At 35.9% G+C, this 16,755-nt stretch overlaps 1 protein-coding gene across 1 annotated transcript; it reads right to left on the bottom strand.

Annotated features, from left to right (window-relative positions):
- Positions 1–11,327: 11,327 nt before the first annotated feature.
- Positions 11,328–15,600, bottom strand: prdm14 (PR domain containing 14). Its single transcript, XM_077244051.1, has 8 exons — positions 15,048–15,600; positions 14,547–14,597; positions 14,221–14,381; positions 13,780–14,047; positions 13,453–13,655; positions 12,449–12,550; positions 11,745–11,964; positions 11,328–11,513 (listed from the first exon to the last, which is right to left on the bottom strand). The coding sequence occupies exons 1-8, from the start codon at positions 15,598–15,600 to the stop codon at positions 11,365–11,367; spliced, it is 1,707 nt and encodes a 568-aa protein (XP_077100166.1). The 3' UTR covers positions 11,328–11,364.
- Positions 15,601–16,755: the final 1,155 nt, after the last annotated feature.

The following is a 16,755-nucleotide window of genomic DNA, read 5'->3' as shown; positions in this document are numbered from 1 at the left end:
ACAAGGTCAAAAATGAGTTTTTATATCTCACACAGTTTTTGTATCTTAGACTTTCCATAGATGTAATGGTTTTTGCACTGTACAAAATATATATTCCCTTAACCCTAAACCTACCCATCACAGAACACTTTCTGCATTTTTACATTTGCAAAAAGCGTATGATAAACAGTATGATTTCTAAGCTATTTTTCTCATGTCAACATTTTCATAAATTTACTATCTTTATGGGGACATTTGTTCCTCCTCTCAATGTAGGTTAAATACGAACACACACACACACACACACGTACAAACTGTGCTGTCAATCTGGGTGGGCTCAAAATGGTCTCCCCATGTATGACCTCCCTGTGTGAAACATCCATTGTCCCATGAGAGGTTCCTCTAAAGCTGATCTGAGCTGACCAAATGTCCCTCATTACCGTTCCTCCAGCAAGAGAATATTGCAGCCCTCCTGTAACCACAACATCCAGCAATGGAGAACAGAACACATGTTTTAGGGGATTAAAAATGCTTTTCTCCTCATTGATCACTAACACTAGCTGATATCAACCAGACAGGATATTTTGTGTCAGGAAGTGGCAACACGGATGTAGAAAAGGGCCGGTTATCTCACACGAGGGACCTGAAGGATATGACGGGGTGTATTTTTTACGTAAAAAGCAGCTTTCTGGAAGCAGACGCTGTATCGTATGAGGCCACTCTCAGTGCTCTTGTATTCAACATGCTACTAATGAAGATTGCATGTAATGGACACCACAAGCTTCCTCACGACCGGCCGTATTGACCTCTGTGTCTCCTTCCCCCTGCGTGTGTGTGTGTGTGTGTGTGTGTGTGTGTGTGTGTGTGTGTGTGTGTGTGTGTGTGTGTGTGTGTGTGTGTGTGTGTGTGTGTGTGTGTGTGTGTGTGTGTGTGTGTGTGTGTGTTTTGACTGTGCAGCGCTGATGGGATGCCTTTGGATGATGTTCTGAACCATTAGCTTACTGTGAATGAAAAGCATTCTCTATTGCAGCTGCATTGATCCAGAAAAACAAGCTCATTCCAGCAAACAGACGTTTACTCTTCCATTTTTACTTCCAATAGTTTATTTTTAAATGTTCTTTTTAAATGTTTTTATTAAGGTATTGGAATTAACTATTCCAGTAACAATCCACCAATTAACACTAATTCATTTAATAAATAGTACTTATTAGAAAATTTCCTGATTAAAATACAAACTGCCATGCTTTAATCCAAAATGTGTTTCTCACATGTGATTATTTCAGTCAAACGTTTGGAATTATTATGATTTTTTTAAATGTTTTTGAAAGAAGTCACTTATGCTCACAGAGGTTGAATTTATTTGATAGAAAAAAAACAGTAAAAACAGTAGTATTGTGAAATATTATTTTCTGAAATATCTTTTAAAATGTATTTTTCCCTTTGGTGCCAAAGCTGAATTTTCAGCAGCCATTACTCCAGACTTCAGTGTCTGATTTGCTGTTCAAGAAACATAGTTTTCATGTGTCTATTTTTTTGGCTCCAGGTCACTTTTTCCTTTACTTTTGAATGGAAATAAGAGAAAAAAAAAGACTTTGTAATGTCAAAAAATGCTTGTGAGAACAGTCAGGTGTAAAGTTCTTTATCAATAACCCCAACAGCTCAATAGCGCTTGGCTTTAAATGGGAACTGTTCTCTGATAACTCCTCATTGAGCTGTGAGTGTGGAAGGGAAATCTGAGCAGTAATACTAGCCATTTAGCATATGGCATTCTCAACATGTAAACATAGGCACAGGGCAGAGGCTGCAGTAAAACAGCCTCCTGGGATCGGGATCAGGTCCCCAAAGACCCCATTTTTAACACACACACTCACATACATGCAGTAATGGAGGTTTCCTGATGTCCAGTCAGAGCCTTTATAGCACAATGACAACCTGAGGTCACTTCACTCGCCCACCCACCCAGTGCCTCTGAATCAATCATGTTATTTCACTTCCCTCCCCTGTTATGTCAGATTTAATATTATACAAGGTTTTACAATTGCATGTTCAGATTGTTAAAGAACATAAATATGGAAAATGTTTCTATTTTGTCTTTCAGGTTTAATATTATTGTTGTTGTTAATCATTTTTAAAACTGAAATTATTTTATAAATCCTTCTTTCCAATGAAATTCTTTACATTAAAATACTTTTAATTTAATTCTGGACCTTGCTATATATTCAAATTTACTTCTATATATTTGGATTTATTTATATTATCTTTTTTGTTGTTGTTGTTGTTGTCGAATTTATGAATTTATTGATATTCACTGTTGAAAGAATGTAAATAAAATGTTTCTGTTTTGTCTTTCAGTTATCATCATAATTATTATTGTTAATTATGAAAATATTTTATCATTATTTTATAGTTAACAACAATAATGATGATGATGATGTGATGATGATGATGATGATGATAACTGAAAGACAAAACAGAAACATTTTATTTACATTCTTTCAATTGTATCTATAAATAAATTAATAAATCCACACATATATATATATATATATATATATATAAATGTTAATATTAATGTATGTATATTAATAAATGAGTAATACTTTACAATATGGTTTAATTTGTTGACATTATTTAACACTTGTTAACGTGAACTAACAGTGAAAAATACTTCTAAAGCATTTATTCATCTTAGGTAATGTTAATTTCAACAATCACTTCAAATTTTTTAATAGCCCTGAGTTGACAAGGACTAACAATAAGCAGCTGTATTTTTATTAACAAATGTTAACAAAGAATCATAAATACTGTAACAAATGTATTGATCACTGTTAGTTAATGTTAGTTAATACTATAATTAATGGACCTTATTGTAAAGTGTTACCAAAAAAAAAATAAAAAATAATAATACGAATAATGAACAAAAGGGTCAAAAATTGTATATATCTTTTTATAAAATTATTTACCACATAATATGTTTTGTCCCAAATACTACACATATGTATAAACATTATATACTGCATTATGTCATTAATGACAGCACTACAAGTATGCTATGAATCTGTTAGGATGCTCATCTCTATTTGACCATGCTATATGTTTTAAAAATGCAAAAACCACGTAAAAGCTCTGAAAGTGTAGGGTGTTAAAGGGGTTAGATGCCGGGAACTCTAGAGCAGGGCTAGAGAGGCAGTAAAGGCTTGTTAGGGTACATTAGGCAGAGAGGGGATTATAAGACTTCATAAATGTTTCAGAGATACTCAGGGACTATGTCCTGTGGCTTTGCAAGCGGTCGCTGTCTCCATAGTGTGTGTGTGTGTGTGTGTGTGTGTGTGTGTGTGTGTGTGTGTGTGTGTGTGTGTGTGTGTGTGTGTGTGTGTGTGTGTGTGTGTGTGTGTGTGTGTGTGTGTGTGTGTGTGTGTGTGTGTGTGTGTGTGCTTGTGTGTTTCTGTGTAAAAAGAAAGCACATTCTTATTTCACCTTTGTCATGTATGCATAGGTTTAATTGGGTGCTCAGTGTTTAAAGTGCTCAGGCTTCTGTGATTGTTTATGTTTTAAAGGCTTCCTGATTGTTTAAAGCCTGATTTTATTTCATATAAATTAATACAAATTCAAGTTGTATCTCATTTGTGAAATTCTATAAAGTAACAAAACTGAAATATTACTACATGAGGTGAAGCCCACAGCTTCTCTTTAGAGGCTCATTTAAACCGACTCAACAGCCATCGGCCAGCCGTCCCGTCCCACTCCAGCCAGTGTTTGAGAGTGTGTATTTATCTTTGCAGTTACTCCTCCTGACCTCTGAGTACCTTTGGGAGATGGAAAGGGTCACTGCCAATTGTCCTATGCACAAAAGAAAGGGCAGAACATTGCTTTCGAGAGACAGAGCGAAAGAAAGATGGTGTCAGAGATTCTTCAATCATCACACTCATTAAACAGATTAATAGACTATCCTGGGAAAGACAAGGTCATCATCATATACACAATACACAATACACACATATATAAAATTGGTAGAGTGTGCTCACTCAAACAGGGAATTTCATTTTGGTTTATAGCTTTGTACACCTACATACATTAAATACAGATGGCAGAAACATAAACAAAGTACTTACAATATAACAAAACATAATAATAATGTGACGTTCGTTGTTCATTTTCAAAAGCTGGAATTCTTGACTAAAAACCCTAGTAGTTTGACATTACCTTTTAATATTACCTTGAAAAAAAGGTAAAAAAAAAAAAGATATTTTAAAAAAAATGTGAATGATGCTAACCTGAATGGTCATTTTGTTGACAGGAAAAAAAACAGGCACGGGAAATAATAATAATAATAATAATAACAATAATATATATATATATATATATATATATATATATATATATATATATATATATATATATATATATATATATATATATATAAAATGGATACAATGGAAAAGCCTCAAGAAGATGTTTGTGTGTATGATACAATTCCCTATGTGGTTTATGGATCGGTAAGGATGTGAGTTATAAAAACATTTAAGCACTCACTGATTTCCTGAGCACATAATACTCCCATCCCCCCCCCCCACACACACACGTGTATATATGCAGTATGTGCACACACTGCATCCTGAGGAGTGTTAGTGAGAGGATGGGGATTTGGGAGGATGACAGTAAACACAGAGGTGCAGGACTCAGAGAGAGAACAGGGATGCAGAGTATTCATCACTCAGATCCTTTGTGTAAACAGTTTATCCAGTGCTAAACAGTTCAGGAGGAACGAAACACTGGGAATTGTCTTTTTTTGTGCCTTTTTTTCTTCTTCAAATATCTGATTATGACTTTACAATCTGTTTAAACAAGTCATTTGAATACCAGATGTACTAATGATGATTTGCTATAATTTACTCTTGATAAAATTAATAAAATAGTTACTACCCAGCTAATAAAAAATATGTACGAAGTAATACGAAAAAATAATACGAAGAATGTTTTGCTAATGTTCCCATTAAGTTATGAAGATGTTTTTTCTGAATGTTCTGAACACTCAAAATGTTGACTTATATTTTTTGTCATGCGAATGTTAAGGAATCATTCCTTTTTTATTTTTCTTTAAACATTATGGGAAACGTTACTTGTGAATGTTCTCTGAACAGTCTGAAACCTGTAGTAACATTTAAAAAATGTTAGACGAATATCCAAATAGAAAAAGAAATTAAATAATGAAATGAAATAACATAAAATAAATAATAAAATGTTATCTAATATTATGTGTTAATGCTGTCAAATTGAATAATCATGATTAATTACATCTAACAGAAAAGTTTGAATGTACAGTGCTGCTTGAAAATTGGTGAACCCCTTACAGAATCTGTGAAAATTTGAAAATGTATTTAGTACTGTCCTGAATAAGATATTTTACATAAAATATCTTTACATAAATATATAAAGCTGAATTCAAATGTTTACATACCCTTAATTCTTAATACTGTGTGTCGTTACCTGGATGATCCACACCTGTTTTATTTGTTTTGTGATAGTTGTTCTTGAGTCTCTTGTTTGTCCTGAGTAGTTAAACTGCCCAATGTTCTTCAGAAAAATCCTCCAGCTCCCCAAAATTATTCAGGTTTCCAGCATTTTTTGCATATTTGAACCCTTTCTAGCAGTAATTGTATGATTTTGAGATCCATAGGGACTCAAACACAACTAAAAAAGGTTAAAACATTCACTGATCCTCCAGAAGGAAACATGATGCATTAAGAGCCTGGGGGTGAAAACTTTTTGAATTTGGGGTAAATTGAATCAAGGTAAATTGTACTAAATTTGTCTTTTGGGAAATATGTAAGTATCTTCTGTTGCTTTTGAAGGTCAGTACTAAATTATTATTTTTTTATATTTAAACAAAATTAGAAAAATTGTTCAAAAGTTTTCACCCCCCAGCTCTTAATGCGTTGTGTTTCCTTCTGGAGCATCAGTGAGTGTTTGTACCTTTTTTAATAGTTCTGTTTGAGATCCTCAATTGTCATCGGTGTGAAAAGTGTGTATATTATAAAACAATAGTCCTTTTATTTACTCACACAGATCATTAGTGATATTGTGCATGTGAATGTTCATGTAAAACCAGAAAGGTCATCTCCCATTACAGAGTGTCAGCATGCCAGGAACACCTCAAATGCATCTCTCTTCCTAACTATTTCACTCTCTCTTTCTCTTTCGTGCTCTCTTTCAATCACTCTCCCATTCGTTTGCTCTCTTTCACTCTCTCCCCTCCTGCTGCTGTGTTAGAGTCAGGAGGAATAACTGCGAAAAGGAGACAAAAGCACATCAAACACACACACACACACACACACACACACACACACACGAACACACACATTCACGCATTCACATACACACACTACTCTTGGGCCATTGTTTAACATGATGCATGGGGAGAGAGCTCTCAAATGTGAATGACAATGTCTGATTCAGACCTGCTGGTCTACAAATACTATTTGACGATTTCATAAATTATTCATGATTCACTATTACATGTCCAAATTTCATATCATAATATCAATTTCTGAAATATGAAGTAACCATAACAGGCTTATTACAATGAAAAAATTAGGCATTTACAGATAATTAACAGTTAACTTCAGGACAACTAAGTCGATTGAGCCTGCAGTTTCAGGATTACTCAGTATAACAGCACTGGAAAGGTTCCCTGTTTGAATCACTCCATTGTGTTTGATGCACAGAATTCTACATTCATTTTTCACAACATTGTAACCACACTGTTTTTGGAGTAAAAAAAAAACTATTTGAAAATAACCAACTCTTTTTAAAAGTGCTGTCAAATCGATTAATCGTATGTAACAAAAGTTTGTAAATATGTGTGTGTGTGTGTGTCTAAACAAATTTGTACGATTTAGACACTTTTTACTCACTCGTATCAATTTGTACGAATTGGTCGTGAAATAGCGGTGACACATATTTCAACGCTATCTCACGACCAATTTGTATGAGTGAGTAAAATGTGACTAATTCATACGAATTCATATGACCTCACTCGCACGAATTCGTATGATTTGTCTAAACCCACGTGATGGGTAGGTGTAGGGGCGGGGTCAGGTGTAGGTCATTCGTACGAATTCATACGAACTGGACAACTCATAAAATATGTACGATTTAGCAAAAATCATACAAATTCGTACGAGTGAGGTCGTATGAATTCGTACGAATTAGCCACCTCATAAAATGTGTATGAATTCCCATGAGATTGGGTTGAATATTTACAAACTTTTATGTTGGATGTGATTAATCGCGATTAATCGTGATTAATCGATTTGACAGTACAAATTTGTATCGTTCTAACATCAATTATCTCTACAAATCTAGCTATTATAAACATAACTTTGCAATCAAGCCTGTTTAAAATGAACCAGTGAAGACAAAATTATGATTCAAATTGGAGAAAAACTTTCTTTTACACTCCTCCTTTTTAAATGTAATCACATTTACCCTAAAATCTTAATCTTAAAATGAATACTACATTATAACTGTACAGTATTTCGTCAGATATCTATTGAAAGTAGTGTGTGTGTGTGTGTGTGTGTGTGTGTGTGTGTGTGTGTGTGTGTGTGTGTGTGTGTGTGTGTGTGTGTGTGTGTGTGTGTGTGTGTGTGTGTGTGTGTGTGTGTGTTGTCCCACGGGACTGACCGTCAGTGAAGGCTCACTGAAGCTTCATCCAAGCAACCAGGGCCATCTGCCCCATTGCAACTGTCATCTGGACAATCTCTTTCCTCGTTCCTATATGTTTCTTGCTCAATATCTTTCTTCCTTCTTCTCACTCCGCTCTCTACCAGTATGGAGCGGCTTTACTGTGTTTGATCTGTCATTCATCCGGTAAGCAGCATGCCGAGCATTTAGCTGGACTTTGCAGAGGATTACCTACTGTCCCAGAGGAACCAACCAGCACAATGACAACACGACCCCAGCCTGTACCTTCTGCTTCCAAGCTGCTCAAGAGACCCAAACACCTGACCGGGGATCAGTTATTAAAGTCTTTAACACCTCACCCTCTTTAGCAAGACCACTCGAGACGGCATACCGTATATATTTGAGTGGTTATTAATCAGAAGGGCCAACAGACGAGATAAGAGTCGTTTCGGGTCAAAATGACCCGAACAGACCAGAGTTTATGGTTTCACTCAGCAAAGAGCCCTGGGCTAGATTTAGACAAGTCTAGTGATGTGTGCTGACTGCTATTAGGGAATCAATAGGGCTAATTGATCAGATTGTGGTTTAGCTCAACTGTTGGTGGCTACTAGACGTAGAGCTGAAATAGGAACTGACAGGTTACCACTTAAAGAGAGACAGTGTGGGCCAAACATGTGCCCCTTCTCTGAAACCAATACAGACACTTTAAAAAAAAATTATATTAAATCTACCACTTGTGATTCCAGTGGCTTTAGTGCAGCCAGTACATACTGCAACCCTCATTTCAAATGAATTATCTGTGAGCCATTATGAGAGGTTGACCTCGGTGTAGCCGTATCGTTCACAATCATCTAAACGCCACTGGGGGAATGTCATTAATCTCATATTAATAAAGAAATCAAACTGAATTATGGATGTCCGCAATGGACGGCGATGTAATTTAAAGCACCAAAGGTTAAGTGTGAAATCAATGCCTATAAATGAGCGTATAAAAATTCAGGGGAGTGAAAGGAGGGAAACAGAGAGCGAGCACAGCCTCTAAATCAGTTTCCCACAAAGCACGATTGTCGAGTCACGCTTTTAACGCCACAGAGCTTTTACCGAGTGCATCAGGATTGCTGTTTTTACCAGCTCATTACGGGCTCTGCATTATGAACCACATGTGCTGCGTCGCCCAACATTCCCCTTGTGAAAAAGAAGTACACTTGTTCATACTTTAAAGAAGAGTACTTACTACAGAAATTATATAGGATGTAAGTGCAAATAGAATGTAATGTCTTCGGACACAAAAGCAATTAGAAATTTCCTCAATACTTTTATTGTTCTTGAAATACGGTTTTGTGCACTGCAAAATATACTGACAAGCCTTTATGGTTTATGCTAAAATTATATGGTAACACTTTATTTTACAGTGTCCTTGTTACATATCTTGCATGTACTTACTAGTAATAACAGAAATTGCATATGCATAATTACATGCAACTAACCTTAAATCTAACCCCAAAGCTAATAAATACATGTTGTTATTACTCAGTATTTAAACATATAATTACACTGTAACAATGACACCTTACACTACAAGTGCACATTCAGTATAATTAAGCACACTTCTTTTTTTGGTCTGCATACATGGGGAAAACATACCATCATCTAGGATGCTTTTTATCATTGACCCTAAGGGCTTCTATTGGATTGTATCATTCCTCAAAGCTCTGTTAACTCACCATGAGCTCTGATGTACATATGTACTACCAGAAGCCCCAGGGAACTTCAAAAGCTGCAGAGAGAAAGCTAAAGCCTGCATCTCTCCCGGCTGAAGGATGAGAGGATAATTGAATTGTCTTCTGAATCTTGACCTATGACCTGACCAGTTTTGTATGTAACCAGTGAGGGTGAAATTAATAATAGGAATCCATGTCAGCTCCCTGTGCAAGCACTGGGTGAATCTGATGGCAGGGGACCATTGAGACTCTGATGAGAAGCCTAGCCAGGGAATCCCTCACAACAATGACTATGGATATGAGCTCAACATCTTTACATGATCTCTGAGCCTGATGCTCAGAAAGCCACGTCTGCTCGATCTCTGATGTTAATTCAGGAATATTTTAAAGTGAATATGTTGAGTGACTAGATGTTGTGATATCAGGAAGTGGGTCAAATACAATAACTTGAAGTGAATTCAACAAACTCATCCACACTTATAAAATGCTTCAGTCCAGCATTCTACATAAAGGTAATCACAACAAACGGCATTACAAATGATTGTCACATTTGTTGTTGTTGTGTGTTCTGAGAAGGTGAACACTCATGGAAGGAGTGATCTGTCAGAAAGGCTTTTTCTCTGTCTCCTTCTCCATCACAGACAGTTGGTAGCATGAAGACTCAATCAGAGGGCAGCAGATGTCAGTGAGACCGCCTTTGTTTCCATTCTCTCCACACTAGACCACCTCATTGCAGTAGTCCATTGTCATTAATTTGCTGTTGGGGGATGTTCACACTCCTCCTCTCCTGTCGCTGACCATCATTTAGTAAAACACTGTAAGTGCACACTCTAAAATCTCATTGATCATATATATTTTTTACACTGTATAGATGCAGACTTGTAGACTAAGTTATGATAACTTGTGTTTTTACATTAATCGCTTTAACTCATCAAAATAAAGATTCAACTGATTTTTTACAGTCTATCTATCTATCTATCTATCTATCTATCTATCTATCTATCTATCTATCTATCTATCTATCTATCTATCTATCTATCTATCTATCTATCTATCTATCTATCTATCTATCTATCTATCTATCTATCTATCTAGTTCAGAGCACCTGAGTGGTTTCCATTATGTCATATTGTTCCTCCATTCATTTAATCCTTTTTAAAATGTGAATAATTTAAACAGTGATGTGATATATTTCTCCATGGCATTTCCAGGTAATCTGAATTTCTGTCTGTGCATAAGAGAGACTATTTGAAACAGAATTGTGAATCATTATATCTACGATTTTTCTGTCTGTCGTCTTTTTTTTAAAGACGTTTTATAATAATAAAATGTTAATAATATTAAAAGTTGTAGGCTATTGAAATAAAAGTTCAGTCAATAAAACCAGAATATTAGTCGAATAATTCGTTCGATTTGAATTAAATAGCCTAAATATCGAAGCAACAAAAATTACGTTCATAATAAATCCCTTTCACAATTTTCAGAAAGTTTCATCGAACAAAAACATGATCTTCTTTGAGGGTATAATAACAATCATTTCTCATATCATTAGTTTTAATTTTCAGTTTGCAGACGATCCGACACAGACAAATTTGAACAGCAGTTACAGCTCATGATAAAGACAATACAAATATAAATCAACGATAGGTAACAGGAAATTCAGTATAATAATAATAAATTCAGTCTTTGGTATTATTAACTTGCTTTGGTTGTGCAGCTCACAATTACACGACGACATATTTGCTTTGAGCTAACTTTAAAAAGTACAAAAAACACGTATTTCTAATGTCAAATATATTGTAATAAATAGAAACAACATTAAAAAATAATAAAGTTAAAACAAAAATATTTTCTCAGGGGACAGGTAACTACATTAAATAAATACACAATACCGGCAAACAACATTAACGCAAGCCATCTTTTCTGAGAAAAGGCTGAATAACATAACCAGTGATGTAGATGCAGCGGTGAAGCATTATTAGTTCCAGGGTCTGTACTCGGAGGTGATGCTGGTCATCCCGGGAAAAGAGAAACTGTCTCCCAGCTGTTTCTGTAAAGAATCTTTGGTGGGGAAAAGCGTATTTTCGTCTCCAGGAAGAACAACAGTGCCGTCCAAAAGTGGTAGCTCTATAAGGGCAGAGATACATTTTATTAGATTAGCCCATACATAGTCGTATAACTATATATTTAATTAATAATTGCCACACGAATCCAACAAATGTTTATTATATTATTAATAGTTTGTTTTCATTTCATTTACGTTTTCGGTCCTTCTCAAATTTCATAAATGTTTTCCTCTATTCTTTTTTCCGGTTGCTTGGGTATTAGGGTAATTAAGTAGCCTATCTTCATACTTACTCTTATGCGTCTTCATGTGATATTTCAACTCTTGTGCATCCTGGAAAGTGGTTGCACACACATCGCAGAAGAAGGCCTTGTCTTTGGCGTGTGTCCGGCGGACGTGGCTGTCGTGTGCCGCGTGAGAGGCGAACGCTTTCCCGCAGTGTTTGCACTTGAACGGCCGCTCGCCGGAGTGCTGGCGGATGTGCGTGCGGAGGATGCTGGAGGCCGTGAACGCCTGTGACATTCACAAATACATGTTCATGTTGAATAATGGTAATATACACCAACAAAAAAAGTTACTTTAGGCAAATATCCAAGTGTGAAAATCCTGTTGAATTACATTGTTTATTGCTCTAAAAAAATGTAGGCCTAATGGTAGGCTATTTGCATTTTTAAAATGCAAGAAAATGTAATTAAATTCTAGGTCTATAAATAATCACAACAAGAAGAACAGCAACAACACGCACGCGTAAGTGTTTAAGAATTGAACGAGAGTTTAAAACAAAGCGACAGACAAACATTTGTCTCTTTGAGAGTCATAAATGAAAGCATAATCCTCATGCACAATGCACTGGATCTGCATCTGCCATTAATTAGCATCTAAGTGTGTTCTAAGATTGAGTCCAGCGCTAATGAGAGCTCAGAAAAACCATTAAATGAAAGCTGTAGTCTATACACTTTAGCTGGAACGCACCTGGTCAGAGATGAGCATCACTCACCTTGTTACAGTAAACACATTTGTAAGGCCGCTCTCCTGAGTGCACGCGCATGTGTTTGTTCAAACTGGAGGACTGCGAGAAACTTTTGCCGCACACAGAGCACTAAGAGGAAAAAGAGGGTCACAAATTACATTCAAGACGCTTTATTGACATGGTAAAAAGCTTTACCTAAACATTAGTGCATCTGGGACATTTCTCGAAAAGGGTGCTTTTGTGTCCCTCATTAGCATGTGTAAAACGCGACAATGAAAAGCTAACATCAAGTTGTACTATTTGAAACAAAAATAGGCCTAATATAAAAACCTATTTAAAAAAACATAAACTTTTTTTAATGTATTGCTCCTTACTTTTATAGATATTGTGCATATTTTGATTTGATTCACAAAAATATCACATAAATATTTTACAAAATGTTGTCCAGGTTGTGTCAGCTCCTGCCACCCCTTTCTTTAAGATGACGATACTACACTGTTGAAAAGTATATGATCAATATGTTATGACAACACAGGCCTATGTTTTTACATTGCTCATTCAAATAAGTTAAGCAACTTTCAGCTTTTTTGCACAAGATTCAAATAATTTTTATAAGTCAGTTCAATCTGTCATTTAAGTTGAAATGACTTGAACATCCAAGTTGACTGAACTTAATTTAAGGCAGCAATTTGTTTCCAGTGTATAATTCTATAAATAAATAATTAAACAAACAAAACAAATCATAAGCCGTAAATTCTTAAAAAATTAAATGAATTCTAATTCATAAAAAAAAAAAAAAAAAATATTAGAAAAAAAATCACATTTCCAAAATGGAAAAGCCACCCATTTTGTTGAAAGACCCTTATACATTAATTCTTAATCAAATAATTTTAAATACGAGTTGAATGAGAATATATTAGTAAAATGGCAATATCTTGATATTTTCTTTTGGGCATCGATTTTGTGCAATTTATTTCTAAAAGGGAGCTGTTCTTTCAGCACCACAGCAGTCGGCATGAAGATATATTTACCTTATGTGGTCTGTGTTTCTCATGCACATGGAGAATGTGGATTCGGAGTCGATCTCTCTTCTCGAAGGACCTGTTGCAGAGGTGGCAGGGGAACTTCCTGTCGCCCTGATCCACACAGCGCGTGTATTTCAAGTGTTTGTCCCTGTAGTACTTATAAGCGAACACTTTACCACAGCGATCACACTTAAAACCCTCTCCAGAATCTGGAACAAAGAAACATTTGCAAATTCATCACATTATAATCTCATAACGAATGACAGAACGTGCTGGACTATAAAATAAACTTTTTTTTATATACAGAGATACATTTGCAATACGCGCACATACCTTCAGCTGGGAGTGCTTTACTGGCATCAATAAACTCTTTGAGGGTGAGAGGAATACCCAGAAACTGCACATAGCAGTCTCCGTACCAGACCAACAGTTCTTGGCCGGCTCGGATCTCTTTGCAGGCCTCATAGTAAATCTGGCCTTCACACTGCACCGCAGTCAGGTTCTGCTCCTCTGGAAAGCGCGCGCACTTCACCAACGACATCCAATTCCCCGGAGCGCCTCTTCCATCCACAAAGTGACTCAAGCGCCCGTTCTCAAAGATCTTATAGGAAGAAAAAAAAAAAGTGTGGAATTTAACATAAACATATCATATCAGAATATAACAGCTGTGTGCATTATCTCACTGAAAAATCGTGTTTTCCCACACACACGTTTTATATAAAATCAGCATTTAATTAATAATGCAATAATGCTCGTTTCAAATTTGCTGTTTACCTCCCACATGAGCGTGTTGTCATCATAGGTTTTGATCTCACTTGTGTTCACCAGTTTCCCTTGAAACGGTCCAAACCTGGTGCCTTTTGGAATTGTGCTTTTTTCAGCAAAAACTCCATAATGGGAAAGGCTTCCACAATTAGTTTGGAGAATCGATAAGCCTGAAAAATTCAAGACATACTCAGCATTAAACTTCAGAATAGAAATTCTCAAGAAAGAAAGAAAGAAAGAAAGAAAGAAAGAAAGAAAGAAAGAAAGAAAGAAAGAAAGAAAGAAAGAAAGAAAGAAAGAAAGAAAGAAAGAAAGAAAGAAAGAAAGAGTTCTACCTTCTGGGCGTTCAAATCCTCCGGTATCAACAGGGAGAAGATGACGATCAGCTAATTAATTGTAAAAATAAAAATTGAGTTACAGTACAACACTGTAAAAACATTATATGATCAATACATTATGACAACGTTTTTACATTGCTTAAACTCATCCAAATAAGTTAAGCAATTTTTAACCATTATATTATATTATATTATATACTATTATAAGTTATACAAGATTCAAATAATTTTCAGTTTAATAGGCTAATTTAAGTTTAAATGACTTAAACATCCAAGTTGATAGTAGCCTACTTAAAAGAAATTACAGTGCACTATTATGATAATCCAACATGAAAAACTAAAAAGAACATGGAATTATGGAATTTAAATAGAATGAAAAGTATAGTAGCTTAATTGTAATAAAACAACGTAAAATATTTTAAGTGTGCAACATAATATATATTGCCAGATTTGTTTTCCTTTTTTGTTATATCCTACATTAAAATGATTATTATATACCTGCACTGGGTGGGAAGGATAGTCCAGAGATGGCATGTCCAGGATTTTGGCCTTGTTTTTTGGAATATCCGTACAGGACCGTGAACAGGTCTTCCTCTGTAAAACTGAAGGTGCGCGTGTGCTCGGGTGTCGGGTCTGAAACCTGCAGGCAACCGAAACTGTCCTTAACCGGAGAGGATGAAGCCGAAGAAGACTTTCTGCTGGAGGGGCTGCTGAACTCGGACGGAGAGCCGGTGCTGTGCTCCTCGTGTCTGGTGTACATGCTTTGTGGAGGCTGCACTTGCTGAAAATATGGCATGTTGGACACGTTGAGGATCTGCTCATGGTACACCGCGGTCTGGTGGCTGTTGTGGCTGAAAAAAGACGGAGTCCCGGTGAAGTTGAACGGCATGATTGTCTGTGCGTCGGTCACCATGCGGCCCAGAGACTTGAGCGGATGGAAGATGCTGTGCGCGCTCTTGAGGATGTTCGTGTAGTGCGCGCCGGGCAGAGACGGGTAGACAGCGAGACTCCTGTCTCTCACTGCTGGGTGACTGGAGAGAGACACCGACATCACAGCCGATGAGGGGGATCCGAGGACAGTTTCACTTGCAGTTTGTATTCAGTCCTGTAGACTGTAAACATGTTTTCATCACTATAACAATATCTTTGTTTCCATCCAAGTTTTCACAATTACTTTAATGTCAGCGATTCATTTCGATTTTCTCCAAAAGTGCAATCAACTTTGACATTTACTTAAATATTTCAGACAACAATTCAAATGAAATGTACATTTTAGACGGCATATACCTTTCAAATGCCCAGTTCTTTCAGTTTCAGAATATTTTTTTTTTCTTCTTATAATGGCATTTTAATAATCTAAAAAACACTTTTCCACAACAAAGAACCTTTTGTGCAATGTAAAAAATTACAATCAACTTGGATATTTAAGTCATTTCCACTTAAATTACATTAAACTGACTTTAAAAAAATAAGTTGAATCTTGTAACATAAATAGAAAATTGCTTAACTTATTTTGATGAGTTAAAGCAATGTAAAAACATGTTGTCATAACTTGATCAAATATAGGCCTATATATTTTGTTACAGTGGATGTTAAAGTATATATTCATGGAACCATAATGCCAATAAATAACTTTTTTTTAGAGTGTATATTGTCACATTTTGTCCAAATTCAAGTTAAAAGAAACATACTGAGACGTAGGCCTACTTAAAAAAAAAAAGGAGAAGCTTAGCAAATGTTTAGCGAATATCATTCCCATTGTGGGCTGGTTATTTCAACTTTATTTAAAGTGTATTAAGTTGAAATTTACTGAGCAAGTAAAACCGTATGACAGTATTTTACAACACATACCAAAAATATGACTTTCTAAATGCCTGCAGAAAGTCATGTTTAAATGCACTGTGAAATGCTTTGTCAAGTAACCCAAAACAGAAATAACTCCGACTGCAGAGATTTCAAAAGCAAAAGTTTCCGGCCATTTTCTCAACTGGCCATTGGAATAAACTGCGCGAGCGCGCCACTAACAGAGACTAATGAGGGTCATGACACTACAATTTAAGAACAGAGGGTCAGCTAGAAAGGTCACCATTAATGAAGCCTTTCCAACTCTTTTAAAAAGCATTAAAGGTGTCATGCTCCGTAGACTCCTGACCTCAGCTGGTTATTGCACATGAAGAGTGGCCTTAAATCCATAATGTTAATGCAA

Source organism: Siphateles boraxobius, unplaced genomic scaffold, assembly GCF_051911475.1.
Source record: "Siphateles boraxobius isolate OS27281-9 unplaced genomic scaffold, OSU_SipBor_1 26, whole genome shotgun sequence".
Taxonomy (NCBI): Eukaryota; Metazoa; Chordata; class Actinopteri; order Cypriniformes; family Leuciscidae; genus Siphateles; species Siphateles boraxobius.
Note: the sequence above shows the minus strand (reverse complement) of the source record. Positions and strands in the feature narration are given on the sequence as shown.

What these genes read in the sequence shown, in the direction of transcription:
- prdm14 (XM_077244051.1), bottom strand. Translation starts at nt 15,600, where the DNA reads ATGTCGGTGTCTCTCTCCAGTCACCCAGCAGTGAGAGACAGGAGTCTC. An exon ending in ATCCTTCCCACCCAGTGCAG is followed by an intron (nt 14,598 to 15,047) that starts GTATATAATAAT and finishes ACAATTAATTAG; the next exon opens with CTGATCGTCATCTTCTCCCT. An exon ending in AATGTGTTTACTGTAACAAG is followed by an intron (nt 11,965 to 12,448) that starts GTGAGTGATGCT and finishes TGAATGTCACAG; the next exon opens with GCGTTCACGGCCTCCAGCAT.